Below are 18,886 nucleotides of genomic sequence, written 5' to 3'. Positions count from 1 at the left end.
CCACTATCCTTTCACTACACCTCTCCACTCATTCTTATCACCAACAAGAGATCTAGCTTCCATTATATTTAGACATCTTTCCTGCAGAGCACTCATAACACTATCCATCCACGTCAATCGCGGCCTAAAAAGTCCTTAGTCCTCAAAACAAATATAAAATATCAAATACTGGCTGTTACCTTTTTATTTTAGTTAGCTCTGTGGTATTACAGGCTTGTATTGTATTTTTTGGACTGTAATGCGAAAAATAGAAACTTGAAAGTGCACTTTATGACTCTGTGCGCGTTTATATATCACAGAATGCAGTGGACATGATCGGAAATACATACAGTATATATGGTGTGCGTTGCTAAAAGAAGTTTTACTAGTGATGGCAAAATGAAGCTCTATAAAGCAGTGAAGCCCTGCAGGTTTCACACAAATGTAGGGGCTTCAAGATGAGTCATCTCCTTTATTACACCATCATGTGGACAGAATAATGTATAACATGCTTGGTGCATGTAATAAAATTATGGGGTGTAAATCATTTTCTAGAAACCAATATAACAATACTTTGTTCATGTTTGTCACGGTTGCCATGGCGCCCAATTGGCCTTGCCCGTGTGGCGCCAGCTGCTGCTCATTGACAGATTGGCTTTCCGACTATTTAAGCTCAGTGGTCTCATTCTTTCTTTGTCAGTCCGCCAACGAACCTCTGCCCCGCAAGTCGTGGGTTTTGACTCGGTCCTGTTTCCTGTTGGCATTTCCTGTCCAGTATTGTTCCTGTTTATTTTTGTCCTGTTTAATATCGGTTTCTAGTTTTGTTCCCATCTATTTTTGTCCCGTTTGTTATTGTCTCCAGTTTTCGTTCCCATCTTGTTTGTCCTGTTTTTTTTCGATATCCTGTTTCATTATCAATCAGATATCGACCCCATCTGTCCGATATCTACTCAGAGCAATTGTTAACGATCTCCTCGGCCTCTGGCTTCCTATCATTTCACGCCAGACTGCTGCCTAACGTGCATGACTCCCCGTTTCCTGTAAAATAAAAGGTTTGTGTGATAAACATCAAATGTTTGGGTCCTGATCCTGTTCTGGTTCAGGACAATGTTAGTGCTTATGCAACACGTTAAAATAACTTTTATTCAACTCACTCAATGTCAGACGTTTTTTCTATAAATTTTAGACTCACGCGAAGTTAAGGGGGAGGGATCCAAAGCGGTACTATGCCACTTTTATTTTGATCTTCACTTAAACCTAGCGAATCCTTTCTGAATCAGTCATGTGGTACACATGCTTTTCAAACGTCACCGCTTACGTCTATCATACTCTTCTTTGACTGTACATCCGCTCTGCATTCCCCTGCATCTCACTGAGAAGAGTGTGTCCCACTCCTTTCGTCACCCCGCTTAAGTGAAGATTATCACTCTCTGTTTCTCTCTCTCACCCTCTCTCTTTCAGTCGGCAAGACTTTTAATCAAGGTGCGGTCAATATAACCAAAAACAACGTCTAATTTAAAATTTGTGCTAGGTTTCAAATTGCTCTCGCTCTCTCCCTCTCTCGCTCTCCCTCTTTCAGTTGGTAAGTCAGCAAGTTCGCTCTAATAAAGGCCGCCACAAAAACAAAAGAGGGTGCTACTTTGACACTACTTTGCAGATTTTCACTTTTCGTGGGTCGTTCTGGTCCCCATACACCTCGGAAACTGAGGGATCTATGTTATACCCACAATTGTCAAGTAAAGCTACAAAATGCCCTAAAACAGTCAGATATCTTGTTTTTGCTGTTCACTAGGTGGTTCCTTCTACCAACATACTCTCCATCCTCAACACAAAGCCTGCATGGGGCGCTTCCTCAGATCACCTAACGTGACAGAATCCCCCCTGCCGCCGGCCTCCTTTTCCAGCGATCCTCAACTTTCAGATCAGCCCCGATCCTCCTCTTCCACGATATATCCACCGCATCCGCCTGGAGACTGCATGAGACCTGCTGTCTTCCATCACCACCCAGAACAGTGTCAGTACGGCCATCTGGCACCTGCCCACGGGGTTTATGCGCCTCTCTACGACAGCAGGAGAATGTGGAGGCCTCAGGTCAGGCTTTATAAAATATTCCACGTCGCTACTGTTATTATCATAATTTCTTATTTCCATTGCAGTTATACCATAGGGAAGACGCAAGAAGTAATTCATTGCCTCCAGAGGTGCTGTATTCCTCTGTCTATCAACCTCCTCTCAGGGAGCGGTTCAACTCGGTCGACAGCAACTTCTGCTCTGGATCCGAGCACCGTGCAGCGCTGCGCAGGGTAAGTGCAATTCAATGTGTATCAACACTATGTGAACAGCCCGGTTTTAGTAGCATCTCAGAACCAACTCCCGTGGGTCCAGCTGGATAACGTTTAAGTTGATGCAAGAGTTCAGAAATTACAATGTGGTACCACACCGTAACTGCAACACCTGCTGGAATTCCTTGTAGTTCGATTCTTTTACGGTTTCCATGGCGCCCAATTGGCCCCGCCCGTGTGGCGCCAGCTGCGGCTCGTTAACTGATTGGCTTTCAGTCCATTTAAGCTCAGTGCTCTCACTCTTCCTTTTTCAGTCCGTCAACGAACCTCTGCCCCGCAAGACGTGGGTTTTGACTCGGTCCTGTTTCCTGTTGGTATTTCCTGTCCGGTATTGTTCACGTTTATTTTGTCCTGTTTAATATCGGTTTCCAGATTCGTTCCCGTCTAGTTGGTCCTGTTTAATTTCAATATCCTGTTTTGAGATCAATTCCGTCTGTCCCGTTGTTTGATATCGGTTTCTAGTTCCTTTCCTGTCTAGTTTGTCCTGTTTATTTTCGATATCCTGTTTTGATATCAATCCTGTCTGTCCTGTCTGGTATCGACCCCACCAGCTCAGTAGCCTAGATGGTAAGGCGCCCGCTTTGAGACTGGGAGGTCGGTGGTTCGCGCCCCGGCCGAGTCATTCCTAAGACTTAAAAAGTGGTCGGCGGCGCCCTCTGTTGGCTGCGGCTGCATCGGCTCGCTACAACGGGTCAGGTGCAATCGACATTTCGTTCTGTGTACATTGTTACACAGAATGACAATACAAGGAAATTATTATTATTATTATTATTATTATTATCTGTTCGATATCTGCTTGGGCAATTTGTATCGATCTCGTCGGCCTCTGGCTTTCTATCATTCCACGCCAGACTGCTGCCTAACCTGCAGATTCAGAAAAACACTGAAAACCAGGGGTGGACAATACTGGCAATTTTTAATCGATCTGATGCCAGGTAGGGCAGCACGGCGGCGCAGTGGTTAGCGCATTAGCGGCACAGTTCATGTCTTGGGAACCTCTTGCGTGGGTTCAAATCCAGCTCCAGACTTCCTGTGCAGAGTTTGTATGTTCTGCCCGTGCTTGCGTGGGTTTCCTCCGGGCACTCCGGTTTCCTCCCACATTCCAAAAACATGCATTTCAGGTGAATTGGCCGGTCCAAATTGTCCCTAGGTGTGAATGAGCGAGTGAGTTGTCTGTCCCTGTGTGCCCTGCGATTGGCTGACAACCAGTTCAGGGTGTCCCCTGCCCACTGCCCGATGATTGCTGGGATGGACTCCAGCACCCCCGCGACCCTACTGAGGATAAGCAGTGCAGCTAATGAGATGAGAGATGAGATGAGATTAAATAATTGTCTGTAGGTATAAGTGAGTGTATGAATGTATGTTGTGTGTCTGTGTGTCCCCTGCCCACTGCCGGAATATAGCTGGGATGGGCCCCAGCACCCCCTGAGGATAAGCGGTTCAAATAATGGATGGTTGGACTACAATGGGAACTTTAACAGTAACGGAAAAAAAAATAATAAACTATGAAAAATAAAAAATGACAAATAAAATACATCAACTAAAGTACTGATTCAGAACAATTGTCAATCAGCAATGTCACACAAATACAAATACTGTATAACAATGTCAAGAAGTCAACTAAAGTACATTCCATTACACAATATTTTTAAAAATAAGTCAGTAGTTTAAACTACAAGATTTTTTTTTTCTTTCCATTTTTTATGCATTTTGGCTACCTTTCTTTCCCCCGTTGTTTTCATTGTTTCTGTCTTTTTTATTTCCTTTTCTGTTTTTGTCTCATTATTTCTCTTCTGTTTTCTTCTCTTTTCATTTTTCTCTATTCTTTTTATTCTTCTTTTTTTGCTTTTTTCTTCCAGCTTTCCTTTTTTTCTTCTTCTTTTTTTTATTTTCCCCTTTTCTTTTTGTCATCTTATTTTTCTTCTGAGCGCTGAAATAAATGTCTGTCATCTTGCTGCTGCTAAAACAAAAAATCTTGCAATTGACTGTCAATTTAAATGAGAAGAATATGATCCTTTTTGGCCACTTTGAGTCTACGTAGTGTGCTTTTTATTCACTAGTTTTCTGGTGCACGGCACAATACAATGACATCTAGGATCAAATAATACACACTTACCCTTTATATTTTATCATTGTGAGGCCGCGATGAATTTTATTTTCCTTGAGTTTGTCTTCTGACACCCACATACTGTGTCCCATTTCAGTCGAGGAGCCTCTGGACCTTCTCGCAATGTGGTCCATCCTCTATTTTTGTACCTACCTAAATATGTTTCTGCCTCCTCCACGTACCTCCTTGCATTTCTTTGTTGAAACATCCCAAAGTTCACAAGTACAAGATCTGCTCGTTTTATCATGCACAATTTAGGAGTTTTTTTAGTTTTATTGTTACCGTCCAGCTCACTTGCATGTAGCCTATTTCCTGGACTATAAGGTGCACCCAAAACCTCAAATCGGAGAGAAATTTGAACGTTTGCCCTATTATCCAGTGTGGACCAAATTAAAAATGCATTTTTGTGCAATTATTGCCCGGTCTATAAATTCTAGCGCTGACCACAATTACTTAACAATGATGGCAGTGTGCAAAAATTGGTATAAAATCTTTTTTCACTTTTTCTCAGCTTAAACTAGGTGATAGGAATAAGTAGAGAGGTGTTGTAAAAGGATAGTGGGATGTTTAAACGTGTTCTAAGGGCACCCGTATGATGCGGCAGGGGTAAACCAGTGAGTGTGTTGTGTCACCCTGACCCGAGTGACATGGACGCTTTCTTGTGTCCCATTTCATTTGGAGGGACGAAAGCATGTCCAACTTGAGTGCCGAGGTGCTTAACTTGTTTGGGTGTTTGGGCATTTGGTTTTGCCATGGTCCAAAAAATTTTGTGTGTGTTTTTTGCTACTTTTTTCCTTTTTTTTTACTTTGTATATGTTTGTCTTGCTGTCGGTTACCCCCCTCGAGGGATATGACAGGGTAGTTCGATAGATAGATAAACTGGGCATTGTAAGTGTGAAACCGTTCAGGATGACCGAATTACTTTCCACGATGCCTTTCTCTCTAGTTTAGAATCGTGTGCGTTATCTAAAAATTTTGCTAGTCGGCAGGACAATACTGTATTTTAGTGGTCTTCAACCTTTTTTGTACCACCGACCATTTTAATGTTAATATTCTCACCACAAACCTAAGCCTTTACTGTATTTTTCATTCCTTGCGCCTTATATATGAAAACATATCACAAAAGACTTTTCTGGAAGTGCACTATATAATCCAGTGCGCCTTATACTGCGAAAAATACGGTATTCTTATTATTTTTTCAGGATTGTGGCCACGTTCCACTGGTCTATAATGAACGTTTACGCCACAAACAAGAACAGTGGGCGCATCACAACCAGCACCTCCATCATCCTCATCACGCCACCAGCAGGCCATCCCAGCCTGCGGCCATTTTTAACATCGATTTTGGACCCGAGGTAACAGAATGGTTTATCGTGTGACGTAGAGCTACTCGTCAAGTTAATCTGTTTATGTGTAGTTGAATTCCCCATTCGAAGAGTTTCCGCCAAGTGAATATTATGTGGGTGGAAGATAGTCGCTTAGCAACTGTGGGAGACAAAATCATGCCTCGACTGCGTGGTGCGTGGGAACATGTGTGAGATGAAAACCTTCGCTTAAGATATTAAACAAGCAGCAGCTGTCAAGTTTCGCTGGCTTTAGTTTTTCTAAATTTGTTTGCAATTTGTAGAAAGAACACTTCCGATCATGATTTTTTTATTTTTATGTTTGCAAGAAGATTTTACTCTTCACAACAGCAATTGAATCATACTTTGATGGAAAGGATTCGTCTATAACTCTCTTATCTGTAATGCGTGATGTTGTGTCATGATTTATATGTCTAAAAAAATATGCAACTGGATAAGTTGAGAGTAAATTAGATTCACTCATATACCTGTATACCAGTGCATGCATTTCACAACTCCAACACTCAATATTTTTTAGGAATATAGCCACATTTTACACACTAAACATAATTTTTATTTGTGCACAAAAATCCAGCCTCCTTCCTTTTCTCAAGAAGACTTTAGTTACTCTGTCTTCCAAATTATCCGTGCGTTTCAGTTCCATCAAGAAGTTGTTTTCCATCTCCATTGAAGCTAATGCTAGAAGTCTGGCCTGTCCTAACATATTTCTAGTTTTTAATCAATTTAGGGCTGCAAGTGTCTGTTCGACAGAAGCAGTGGACTTGGGGATTTTTTTTGTCACTTTTTCGTTTTAATACTTTTGATACCGCCTCCTAACCAATTTTTGACCTATTACATTACGACTTGCCAGGGTCAGAAATCTACCTGGAGGGCTTTCACAATCAGTTATGCAGGCCTTGAGGCATAACATCTGAGGTTCATTTCACACCTCCAACCCTCAATATTCTTTTAGGAACATAGCCACATTTTACACACGTCAAGTCAAGTCATGTTTATTTGTATAGCCCTTAGAGTGTCAAAGGGCTGCACAGACCAGAGATTATTGCAAACCATAGACTATTATTACACCAAAAATCATTTGTATTTGTGCACAAAAATATAGCCTCCTTTCTTTCCTCAAGAAGACTTCATTTACTCTGTCTTTCGAATTATCCGTGCGTTTCAGTTCCATCAAGAAGTTCCTTTCTATATCCATTGAAGCTAATGCTGAAAGTCTGGCCTGTCCTGACGTATTTTTTACATATATTTTTGTTCAATTTAGGGCTGCAAATGTCCGTTTGACAGAAGTAGTGGACTTGGGGATTTTTTTTTGGTCACTTTTTCGTTGTGATACTTCTGTTACCGCCTCTTAGCCAATCATAGTTTTTGAAACCACTGATGTTTAACTACGCCTTCTATAAGGCCCTGGCTCAGCCAACTCGAAATCTGATTGGCTAAACCAACAGCTTTATCGACGCCAATGCTTTGCCCCGAGGCCTGCATAACTGATTGAAAAGGCCCTCCAGGTAGATTTCTGACCTTGGCAACAAGTAATGGCGTAAATGTGATAGGTCAAATGTTTAAATAAGAAAAGACGCATCTGTAAGCAGCACAAACAGGGGATAAGCAATTGAAGGAAACTTACAGACAATTTGTAATTATTTAAAATGATTGATGTCAAATGTATAATTAACTTCACATTTTCCAGATATTTTTAAGTCAGTAGAGAAGAGAGAAGGCCTTGCAGGCCCTGACGGCCCACCACTACTGCACACTGGATATTTTAATTGGGTTATTCTCAAAATAGATATTGCTTTTTTGCTCACAAAATTCAACCGTTTTAAACAACCTCTTTTAGGCCTCATCCTGCGCCTGTCATCCTTAGGCTTCAACATTTTTAAATTGTTCTGGAGTAAATGTTATTAATCTTCCTATAGATTGACTCAGTCACAATTAGTTCCAAACTAAATAGTTTCCAGTTAACAATTTGGGGCCTGAATAATTGAAAGAAGAATATAACCAAAATGTGGATGTGATTTGACTTAGTTTTCTTTTACCAAATGAAAATAAACTCATTCATTGAATCATCATTTAAAATTATTTTTAACGTGGTGAGAGATTATCACAAATTCCCAAGGTCTTTTAAATCAGATTGTTTATTCTATGTGCCCTGTTATTGACTGGTGAGCCAAATCCTAATTAATAAAGCGGTCCAGAAAATGATATGCTGACAATCACAAGTCCATTTTTCTTTGCGTCAGCATGTGGAGAGCGGCACAGGTCAATGTGCAGGCTGCCACCTGAGAAACGAGGAGCGCTTGGTGCACTACTCACTGTGGTCTTGTGGCCCCAAGGGCGCCCCCTGCCTCAGTCCCTTTGAGGACAAAGCGATCACACAAGTTGCGCCTTCCTCTGCAATAGAACAGCCGGTGAGTTAAATCTTTCACCTCTTCCTGCAAGTAGGTCAGCCATTTTAATAGTCGACTAGTCGCTGACTATTGAAACGATTAGTCGAATGATCTGGTTTTTTTTTCCTCTTAAATGTACCTCAGGTTGATTTAATTATGTGGCAAATATTAATAAAGTCAGGAAAAAATGATACAATGAAAAATACTTCTTTTATTGAACATACTGCAAATTCTTATACAGAATTTTTTTTAAATGCCAGATCTATAACTAATTAAGCACAGTGCTCGGTCAGTAGACACTTAAATCCATAGATAAACCCCTGTCCATTTTTTAGGGACAGCCAAATGATTTGAAAATAAAATTAAGATAACATGTGTTAACCAAGAACAATCTTTTCAGCAGCAGTAGAACGGTAAAAAATAAATAATACTGCTGCCCTACTTACGAACGTTGAATTTGTTGAAGTTGCTTCAGTGCTATATTTTTTATGGAATGTATGTTTAAGGCTTGTATGACTAACCTCGATTCTTTTGTACTAAAAAATAAACATTTCATAAAATAATGTGCTCTATAAAGATAAGTAACTGAAGTTTACCTTACTTTTGGAAGATGGGCTTCAAGAGGTCCTCCTCTGTGGTCGAGTGGACAAAAAAAAAAGCGATCCAACTATTTTCTCAACCGCATCAAGCTTTCTTATTCCACTTTCATTTCACTTTACACCAACCCTATTGAATGGGTGCATGCGATATCAAACAATGAAATTGTCAAAGTTCTTAGCGTGCTGGAGATAGTATAGACAGTATAGAATGTTTACTCAATTTCTAATATGTCTGTCAGGCAGTCCAGCATAATGTTCAAGCTCTCTTTTATAGCAAAAAAAATGTTGGTTGGTTGGTTGGTTGGTTGGTTGGTTGGTTGGTTGGTTGGATCCCTTAACCACTAGGGCCGTAGGGGCAGCATTATCTGTGGTGTGTTTTTGCCAAATACATCCTGGCCGCGCCCATTCATCTCCAGACCATAATATACGGGTATAAAATGTACAATGCATTTCATCGAAAAAGTATTGGCTTGAATGTTACTTGAATCTTACCGAGGTGAGTCAGACTCTGTTTCATTCAACTGTCTGACCTTTTCCTTTAAATGTCCGTACATTACCCAAGGTACTGCCATGAAACACAAGGTTGACTTTTCAAATTTTGCTGTAAAACGTTTGAAGTTTTGGTACGCCTACGTGATGTTGACGCCATCATTTTTTTATGTTACAGCTCGAGACAAATACGCTTTTATGCATGAGCAACTCTCAGCAGGTATTCTATTCATGTTGAGATGCCTCACTCTGTTGGGAAAAATGTGGCTGGCGACAATAGTCTACAATGAATTCCATTGTCGACTGTCTCTATCGATTTTTGTCAACGACGTCAAATAATCATTGCAGACCTACTCGCAAAATGTATAAAATAAGATAAAATTTCGATAAAGAAGATTGTGGGGATAAACTGTTTTATTGTACCTTTAATATTTTCTCGATTATTAAAATCCCATACTCAACATTTCACTGCTGTTGACTCCAAAAGATGTCAAAGTTTCATTTTAACTGGGCAGCATTAAACAGTGCCTCACATTCATAAATCTTACCCCACTTCTCATTTAGGGTTTGAACAACTGCAACAGCAACAGTGGCGCTTGTGGCACAAAACAATGGCTGTACTCGTTGGATCGTTGTGGTAAAGTGAAGGAAGAAGACCCTATCATCCCCTTCAGTGAGGGCCCTATCATTTCCAAGTGGGGTGCCATTTCCAGGGTGTCGCGGTCGGACTACCACACTACTGATTCGGTCCATACAACCGCTTGTCATGGTAGCACCACTACCACAGCCATCAACTGTAAAGGTAATAAGTTGGGTTGTAAGGAGCCGACGGGATTTCTTATTTTAAGTCAGTTCTTTGCACCAAAAAGGGAGAAAATGCAATGCAAATACAGCGAGTGTCGCTGACTCAGTCTTTACTATAGCTTACTCGAGATGCTTAATACGTATAAGAACTGTAAATCATTGTACCTCAAGCATCACTAATGTTAGTGCAGCCAAAGTTATTCTCACAGCTGCTAGCTATAGCAACTAGCAATGCACTTGATGTGCTTCCCTCTTTTTTTATGGAACAACAATCTTGCCATATGTAAAAATATGTATGAATACATTTCTGTTTTTATTTTGTAAATGGCATTTATACAGCGCTTTTCAAGTCAATGAAGACCTCCAAAAGCGCTTTACAATGTGCTTCACACTTTCCCTTTTACACACACTAACTAACTGATAGCCGCGTCAGCCATGCAAGGCAACTACCAGCTTATCGGGGGCATCAGGGATTGAGTGTATTGCCCAAGGACACTTCGACATGTAACACGAAGTAGCCGGGACTGGAACCTGCGACTTCTTGATCCCGAGATGAGCGCTTTACCTCATCCCGCTAGGTGGTTAGCGCAATGCCCCAACGGTGCGGAAGCTCAGGGTTCAAGTCCAGCTACCGCAGCCTTCCCATTTGGAGTTTGCATCTTCTCCCCATGCCTGCATGGGTTTCCTCCAGGCACTCCGGTTTCCTCCCACATTCCAAAACATGCATGTCAGGTAATTACGCTGGTCCAAATTGTCCCTAGGTGTGAATGAGTGAGTGAGGAGTTGTCTGTCTCTGTGTGCCCTGCGACTGGCTGGCAACCAGTTCAGGGTGTCCCCTGCCCACTGCCAGAAGATGGCTGGGATGGGCTCAAGCACCCCCGTGACCCTACTGAAGATAAGAGGCGCAGATAATGGATGATAGATGGATGTTGTCACATACTCAGTCTTGTATTTTGAGTATTTTTGTGTATTCTTTGTCAAACAAGGCTGTCCAGCTGGCTGAGCTTTTCACCGATCATTTGATCAATGACGAAAGGCTTTGCAGTTGATCGATGCACTTGTCGATCAACCATTAAATGAAAACTCAATCTGCCTGACCTGCCTTCTCGTTCGAATAATATTTTGTTGTGACAATATACACAACAAAAAACATGACACACAAAAAAATGACAAAATACACGAAAAATTCCATACACAAATAAAGCCTGTATGTCATATATTTAGGTATTACTTGAATATGTATGTGTTTGTTTATTTATATGACATAAATTTGTAGTATTTATTCATTTATTTCTACATATGGCAGTATTGGTCCTTCGTATTTTTAGCTTACCAGGCAACCTGAGCATATTTTTGGCGAATATGTAACTGTGGCTATAGTGCTAATTACGAGTGCTAATTGAGGGTGCTTATTATCCGCTTGTTGATTAAGTCCGTCATTTTACAATATGGCACAAACCGGCATGAGCAACTAACCACTGGTCAGAGCATTAACTCTGCAAATGTTTAGAGCTTTGAGGTGTATCTCAAATATATGAAGAATAAAGTATCAAGTTATAAATGTTGATATACATTAAAACTAATAGTTTATTGTTTTAATAAACACATTTAGCCTTTAGCGTTTAAAGTAAGCTTAAAAAGAGTCGCCTTTTGCATATGTGAAACAAATTTGATTAATCACTATTATATAATTTAAGAGTTTGACAGCCCCAATACATAACAGCGGGTGTAGTATCCTTGTACTAAACACGTTGCCTGAAAATTCCAGATTACAACTCCCAGTTGGACTGCAGGTGGAGCTCAGGGGGATCAGACTCTTCCAGCCACTCCAGTTTTCTCGAGAGGTAAGACCAGCATTTATACAGGAATCCCGAATTTGCATATTATTTTGATATATCACTTCGAATAATCGCATTGCTGTCACTTGTAGCAAATGCATACACTGTTAGTTTGAGCGAGCAAAAAATCAGCATTCGTTCGTTCAAAAAACTGCATGTGACTTGCAAAGCCACCAGGAAGCCTTCAGCCAGGAGCCAGAGCGTGAAGGAAGTGAGCCAGGGGCTGATCGAGATATCGAGCTTCAGCTCTGCACTCTGGACATGGAGCCTCATGACATCAAGCCTCAGGTAGAGCCCGAGAAAACACTCAAGAATGTCAGTGAAATTCAAGTAATAATTGATAATGCTGTTTTTTTCTAGACTATAAAGCGCACCTAAACATCCCAAATTGGCCAGGAATTTGAATTTTTTTCCTGATAATCCAGTGCGCCGTTTATACACGAAAATAAAGTGGATGCATTTGGAAATGCATAGTTACAATTAATGATACAAGGTACAGTAACTGGGGAATATTGGTCACCATGGTAACCAGGCAAGTTTCCAGGAATGGCCCAAGTGGTTTGCTGACGCAAAATGTAACCATGGGCAGACGGCATGTTAGCGAGTGGATGCTAATCAGTCACGTTAACGGCTACATACTAATGACTACATGCTAACAACTACATGCTGACTAGTCATGCTAGCGGCTACATGCAAACAAGGCATGCTTATTGCAAAATTCGTTGCAGCTTGGTCATCCTGGAAGGGGGATTACCTCATGTGCAGTCCCTTCTCAAGGTTTCTTAACTTACCTCATGTTGAGGTTTTTGAGTTGTTCCTTGCCCTCATGTAGGTTTTAGATCAGGGGATTGTGTCATAGTAGTCTGTGGTTTGCTGTAATCTGTGGTCTGTGCAGCCCTCTGAGACTCCCTGAGATAAAAGGCTTTACAAATAAATATGATTTTTCTTGTTCTGCTTTTGAGAATAATATACAGTGGTCTTTGGGTGCCTTCTTGTGGTTAACATCCTCATTGCAAATCTCGTATTGTGTTTACTTGAATGAAGATTTTTGTTTATGGTAACTAATGTATTGTAATGTACTTTTTTACATTTTTTTGCACTTATTTAGGACGTCATTCATTGGCAAAAAAAGAAAAGAAAAGGATACTTCGAGTGGGAACGGCAAAGTAACCATTTATAATAGTTGATTTTGGTGGTGAAACAAAATCTCATTATAATAATTTTCTATTTAATAAATTATTCTATTTGAATTGAATTGAATTATTTTTTATTGTCATTGATATCAACATTGTAGGCGGCAGGGCGGCTGGGTGATTAGCGCCGAGCCCCACAGTGCAAAGGTTCAGGGTTCAAGTCCAGTTAGTCAAGTCAAGTCATTTTTATTTGTATAGCCCTTAATCACAAAGAGTCTCAAAGGGCTTCACAGGTTATTACACATAAGCAGTTTAGGCTACGCAGCCTTCCTGTGTGGGGTTTGCATGTTCTCCCTGTGCCTGCGTGGGTTTCCTCTGGGTGCTCCGGTTTCCACCCGCATTCCAAAAACATGCATGTCAGGTTAATTGGCCGGTCCAAATTGTGCCTAGGTGTGGATGAGCAAGTTTGCCTTGCGACTGGGTGGCAACCAGTTCAGGGTGTCCTCTGCTTTACTACCCAAAGATGGCTGGGCCTCCAGCAACCCCGCGACCATAGTTAGGATAAATGGTGCAGATAATGGATGGATGGATGGATATCAACATTATGAAACACATGCATCCAGATTAGACATGGCATTCTAGGGTGAACATGTAATAAAGAATAGGCAAAACTATTTTCAAAGTAGTGCTCAGAGACTGACCTAAGTTACAATATTGCAATTAGAATAGTGCATCCCAAAAGTATTGCAATAAAAAGTAGTGCAATAACATTTAGCAGCGGCAAAAAGTCGCACAATATATTTGTGGCGATGGAAACATACTTTGGCCCTGTGTTAGTCTTTGTTTTAAGAGACCTGTTTTTATGCAACTCTAGCTCTTACTCTAATTTTGATTCAATTCACCTTATAGACCAGTGTACCTTTTATACATGAACATTTTTCACAAAAGACTATTTTTTGTGGGTGCGTACCATAACACAGTGCGCTTGATAGTGCGTAAAATACGGTAAACGAATCGCACTAGAATATGTGAAAACTTCTCCAGTTTAACTTCTCATTTGTCCTGTCTTTTTTTGCATTCCAGGATTCTTTGAACCTTGCTTCACCCTTTTCTGAGGATGCTTCCCACATTGTCCTCCCATCATGCTCATCTCTGCTCCCGTCGTCCCAGCTCGAGGAACACGGCCATGTCGATGACCCTTCAACGGACCAATTGGATACCTACCTTCTGAAAAAGATGGCCTTCAGGTAAACCTGACAATCAAGAGTCCCATTTTTTAGTTTAATTTATTCAAATTACTCACCAAGTTTTCACATTATTTCTTTATTAGTTTGTTTTAAAAAATGCACATTATACACAAATAAATATGGTATTTTTAGGTTGAGAAATATGTATTAATTTTACTTAACATGAGTCTCACGTATTGGGTGCTGACCTGATTGTCCACTATCTTGCTGCTACGGGTGCCCCAAAAAAACAAAAACAAAATGGCAAAGGCTAGGTTAAAAAACAGGAGAAAAGTAGTGCAATTAGTCTATATGAGTCCCTGTAGTTTGTATTTCTCCTTATGCTTGACATCTAGTGGTCAAATATTACACAGTGTCCCTTAAAATATAACACAATGCATTTATTTGTAATGTTTGAACAGCAACTCCTGAAATCTAGTGGATTACCATCTACTGTCTGTTTTTGTGTCTCTCAAAAAAATAAGCCTATTTGTCTAATTTTGGATCCTCTCACACCACTTGATGCTCACAAAACGCTTGTTTTTAATTCTATCTCTTTCTTTCTTTGTCTTGATACTGTCAGGAAATCGCTGTCCCCTGCAGACCTGTTGCCAGGAAGTCTTTCGGTGTGCAACCTGGTTTTGCGGACTGGAACCCCCAGCACAGGCAGTAACTCTGACCCGCGCTCTCGTTCCGAAACGCCCGGGGCAGAGATGCTGCTCAGTGGAAGCTAAGGGAAATATTTTCAAATCAACTGCGCACACAACTGATATATAGTGCTATGGTTTACACACGCACAATTACTTTATTTTACGGACTGTAAGGCTCACTTAAAAACCCAAATTTGGCCAAAAATTTGAAAGTGCGCCTTATGAACCAATGCGCCTTTTATAAAGAAGACTACGGTGGATGAGATTGGAAATGCATACAGTGCTTATAGGGATGCGATTTCATCCAAGGTAATACTGTATTTCAGTAATGATTGTGCAGTGATTGACCAAATCGAAAAACACCGCTGACTTAAATTGCAAAACATTGTATGCAATGGCAATCGAACCCAAGTAGTGACGGTAGGAGTACCAAACATTCAACTTTGAGACCACCAGTGGTACAAATGAAATGCGCCAAGGCATTCATTTGACCTTATCTCATTATCACACTGATTTACTCTCAGTGCCGGGGATACTGTTTTGCACAGTGCATTCTAATTGATTAAACATCCTCCACTTCTTCACCATCAAATGTTATAGAATGAAGAAAATATAAAATGTTTCAAAAAAATACAAGTTATTTTATGCACGCATACATATTAAACCAAAAGGTCATTGATGTACAGGTTAAGAAGAGGTGAGACTGTTTAACCTGGCAGAATGCATTATGCAAATCAGTGTTGTGGCATCAAAATCGATTCATAAAGGAATGAGCTCTAATGCCACTTTGTAAGTCATCGGTACCGCTGGTTGTTTAGTGCTAATGTGTCGGCGCTCTAGCTGCCTTTCCTTGGGTTCGATTCCCATTGCATACAAGGTTGCGTGATATTGGTCAGCAGCACACAGTAATGCTTTGCATTAATGCATTAAAATGCACCCGGACACACGAAAGCTCTTACTGTAGTCTCAGATTCATGCGCCTTGAGTAAAAAAAATATGAGTAAATACTATTTTTTTAGGATGCGCCTTACTTTGCGAAAAATACGGTATATCTGTTGCAGTTTAGCACTGCAATTCCCCCTTTCTAGGAAAATGTTGACTTATTCTTTTTCTATGTTTTAGATTTCAAATGATTTTGCATACTTTTTGTAATGCCTGTGCCTTGGAGTAACATTGTATCCATAAAGTTTTCTTTTTTATAAATACTAAGTCATTGTTAAAGCCCCGCCATCCGCTAAATTGGGTTACTTTTGCTCGCCCCACAAAATGACATAACTTCAGCAGAGAATTTGTCAACCTTCGAAAATGGCACTGACTTATTTTTCATTTTATTCTTTTCGGAGCTAGGAAGACTCTCATTGATTCATATTTTTGTTAACTTAACGATATTGGAATTATTATTATTATAGATTCAATAATTTAACTGTGGGCATGCAATAATGGCACTAACTAATGCATACCTAATATGCGATGATGGCCATACTGATGTGCAGTAAGGCCTTCATCGCATACAATATCATATATGTTAATGTTTCCTACGAATTCATCATATTTTGGTAAGGCCATTATTGCATAAGAAATCTATAAACAGATTATTTTATTAATTATTCGCTAATTAGCAATCAAACTAATTATGTGGTATAAATTATAATTAACTAGGGATTTAAAAAATAAGACTAAGTGCAACTGTCATGATTACCGATAGGTCAGTCCATACTGTCAAGACCAGAACGGAGACAGGACCCACTTGTAGGACTGTCAAGACCAGAACAGAGACAGGACCCACTTGCGTTACGTTTCTCTCAGTTTTATTGATAGAAATAAAAGGGTTGCACCCACGATCCGGTGATCGCTGGCGGCGGGAGGCAGGTTGCTCTGAATGCTCTGAAGTGGGACTTCCGTGGCGAGCGATGGCGGTGTCGGGAACGGAAAAATACGGGTCAGTAGCCGGGACAGGAGAGCAAATAACGTGGTCGGGATCAGAAACAAGTCGAAAGACAGGAGAGGAGAGTAGACGTGGTCAGGATCAAAAAACGGGTCGAAGCCAGGAAACAGACGGGAGCAAAAACAAGTGGGAGTCAGGGTCGAAAAAGCTTGCCTAGAGTACACTAAGGTTCGCAGACGGACTGACAACAGGTGACAGATAGACGTGGGTTTAAATAGTGACAGGGGGCCAATCAGAGTCCGAGGCAGTTTGCGCCAAAGGAGCGGGCACAGGTGAAGCATATCGGTAATCATGACAGCAACTATAAAAAATCAACAGTTTTTTGCTTTATTCTCGAAAAAACAGTAATGCCATTTTCGCATGAGTGTAACGAAATATTTCTGAATAAATTCCCAAAGGGAATACTGCAAAATGACTCAAATTGGGAAATAAAAGTAATGATACTACTCATCGTCTGTCGTTTTCCAGCACAAATACGGCAAAACAAAAATGGTCTTGTTAGGTAGAATATTTGGACACAACTTTTAACCTTATCTGAGCTTTTATGAGAATTTCTTTGGGGACCTATGTAAGTCACAACCCAGCTGGAACATGAATTGAAGGAACCAAAGTTGGACCAATTTTACCTTCTTAACGCGTTTATCATTTATTCCCATCCGGATGGCAAACACGATGCATCGCTTTGAGATCTCATCCCCACCAGCAACAAATAACAAATGACTTGTTTACTGCGGCTCCAAAGAAGTGTCTATTCTCACTGCGTGTCTTATGATGCCTTCGGCGCGCTCACAAGATTCCATGACTCTGAGGAGGTAATCTTTGCCCCGGGTGACACCCCCAAAATGTTCTGTAAATGCTGATCACTGAATAATGCCCGGAAGTCATTTTAGAGGCATTGTCCATGAAAAAACCCGCATGGATCATTGTGTTTGTCTCTGTCGTTTTCCATTTTGTGCAAAGGCTAACTCCTCTGAAGCCTGAGTGTTTGTTGTACCAAGACTCTTGTCATTGAGTAAAATGTTTTAACATACTGATGTGCACCAGCTCCATATATACTCATCCTATTTTGTTATGAGGATGGAGATTTGTTTTTTACTTTTTCTTATTGTATTGCGACACTTTTCAAGCCTCTGTTGCACTGCATCTGTTTACAACATGTTAGATGTCATCTACCATTAACTGTGATATCATCTGTGTGTTTTCATGCCTGGCTTGAGGTTTTCCAGGGACAAAATTGTGTTGCTTTGGTATTAAAGTCACAGGGATAAATGTGGTGTGGACGTTTTCATGTTTCCTCATAGAGTAACCCAGGGCAGTGATTGTAAAAGTGTGATAAGATTACCACAATATTATTTGCATGGACCTTTTAAAACAAATGCACTACTGAATTCAGTGACCTGCTTTTAGGTTTGTGTCTGATGAGGCACAGTCAGATTTACAAATAAATGAACCTACAGCTTATTTTTATTTAATGTTAATAGAAAGAAAGCAACATTTAAATTTGTGTCACAGCCAGAACAAATGGTGGACCCAATCGCGTAACATTTACTCACAAGTTTATTGAGATAAAGGGGAAAGGCAGCGCCCACGATCCAGTGCTCGCTGGAAGCGGGAATCAAGCCGCTCACAGAATCGGGACGAGTTCCGAATGCAGAAGTGAATCTTCCGAAGCGGGAGATCGTGGTGTCGAGGATGGGAAAAAAACAGGTCGATAGCGAGGACAGAAGAGCAAAACGTGGTCGGGAAATCAGGAATGGATGTGTAGAAAACGGGTGCAAAAAGCGGGACCGACGGGAGTCAGAGTCAAAGTGCTTGCCTTGTAGAAACAGAGGTTCGCTAACGGACTGACCACAAGCGAGTGAAAGGACGGAGCTTAAGTAGGACAGGTAACCAATCAGGAAGCCAGCAACAGCTGGCGCCAAACGAGCGGGCACAGGTGAAAGTCATGAGTAATCATGACAATTTGAGTGTAGAAGAAAAAATGTTTTAGATAGATAGATAGATAGATAGATAGATAGATAGA

General features: G+C 40.7%; 1 protein-coding gene across 3 annotated transcripts in view; it reads left to right on the top strand.

The window, feature by feature from the left end:
• rc3h2 (ring finger and CCCH-type domains 2) overlaps nucleotides 1–18,132 on the top strand; it is a 47,975-nt gene extending 29,843 nt beyond the window's left edge. For all 3 annotated transcript variants that reach the window (XM_088355822.1, XM_088355823.1, XM_088355824.1), the window contains 9 exons: nucleotides 1,772–2,070; nucleotides 2,136–2,282; nucleotides 5,631–5,783; nucleotides 8,033–8,200; nucleotides 9,832–10,069; nucleotides 11,840–11,915; nucleotides 12,080–12,197; nucleotides 14,126–14,289; nucleotides 14,852–18,132. In XM_088355822.1, coding sequence (XP_088211948.1) covers nucleotides 1,772–2,070; nucleotides 2,136–2,282; nucleotides 5,631–5,783; nucleotides 8,033–8,200; nucleotides 9,832–10,069; nucleotides 11,840–11,915; nucleotides 12,080–12,197; nucleotides 14,126–14,289; nucleotides 14,852–15,002 — 1,514 coding nt within the window. In that variant the 3' untranslated portion in view covers nucleotides 15,003–18,132. The remainder of the gene's footprint in view (nucleotides 1–1,771; nucleotides 2,071–2,135; nucleotides 2,283–5,630; nucleotides 5,784–8,032; nucleotides 8,201–9,831; nucleotides 10,070–11,839; nucleotides 11,916–12,079; nucleotides 12,198–14,125; nucleotides 14,290–14,851) is intronic.
• The last annotated feature ends 754 nt before the right edge of the window (nucleotides 18,133–18,886 follow it).

The sequence above is a fragment of the Urocampus carinirostris genome, chromosome 16 (assembly GCF_059441175.1).
Source record: "Urocampus carinirostris isolate Australia breed hairy pipefish chromosome 16, RoL_Ucar_1.0, whole genome shotgun sequence".
NCBI lineage: Eukaryota > Metazoa > Chordata > Actinopteri > Syngnathiformes > Syngnathidae > Urocampus > Urocampus carinirostris.
This window is presented reverse-complemented; position numbering and strand designations above follow the sequence as displayed.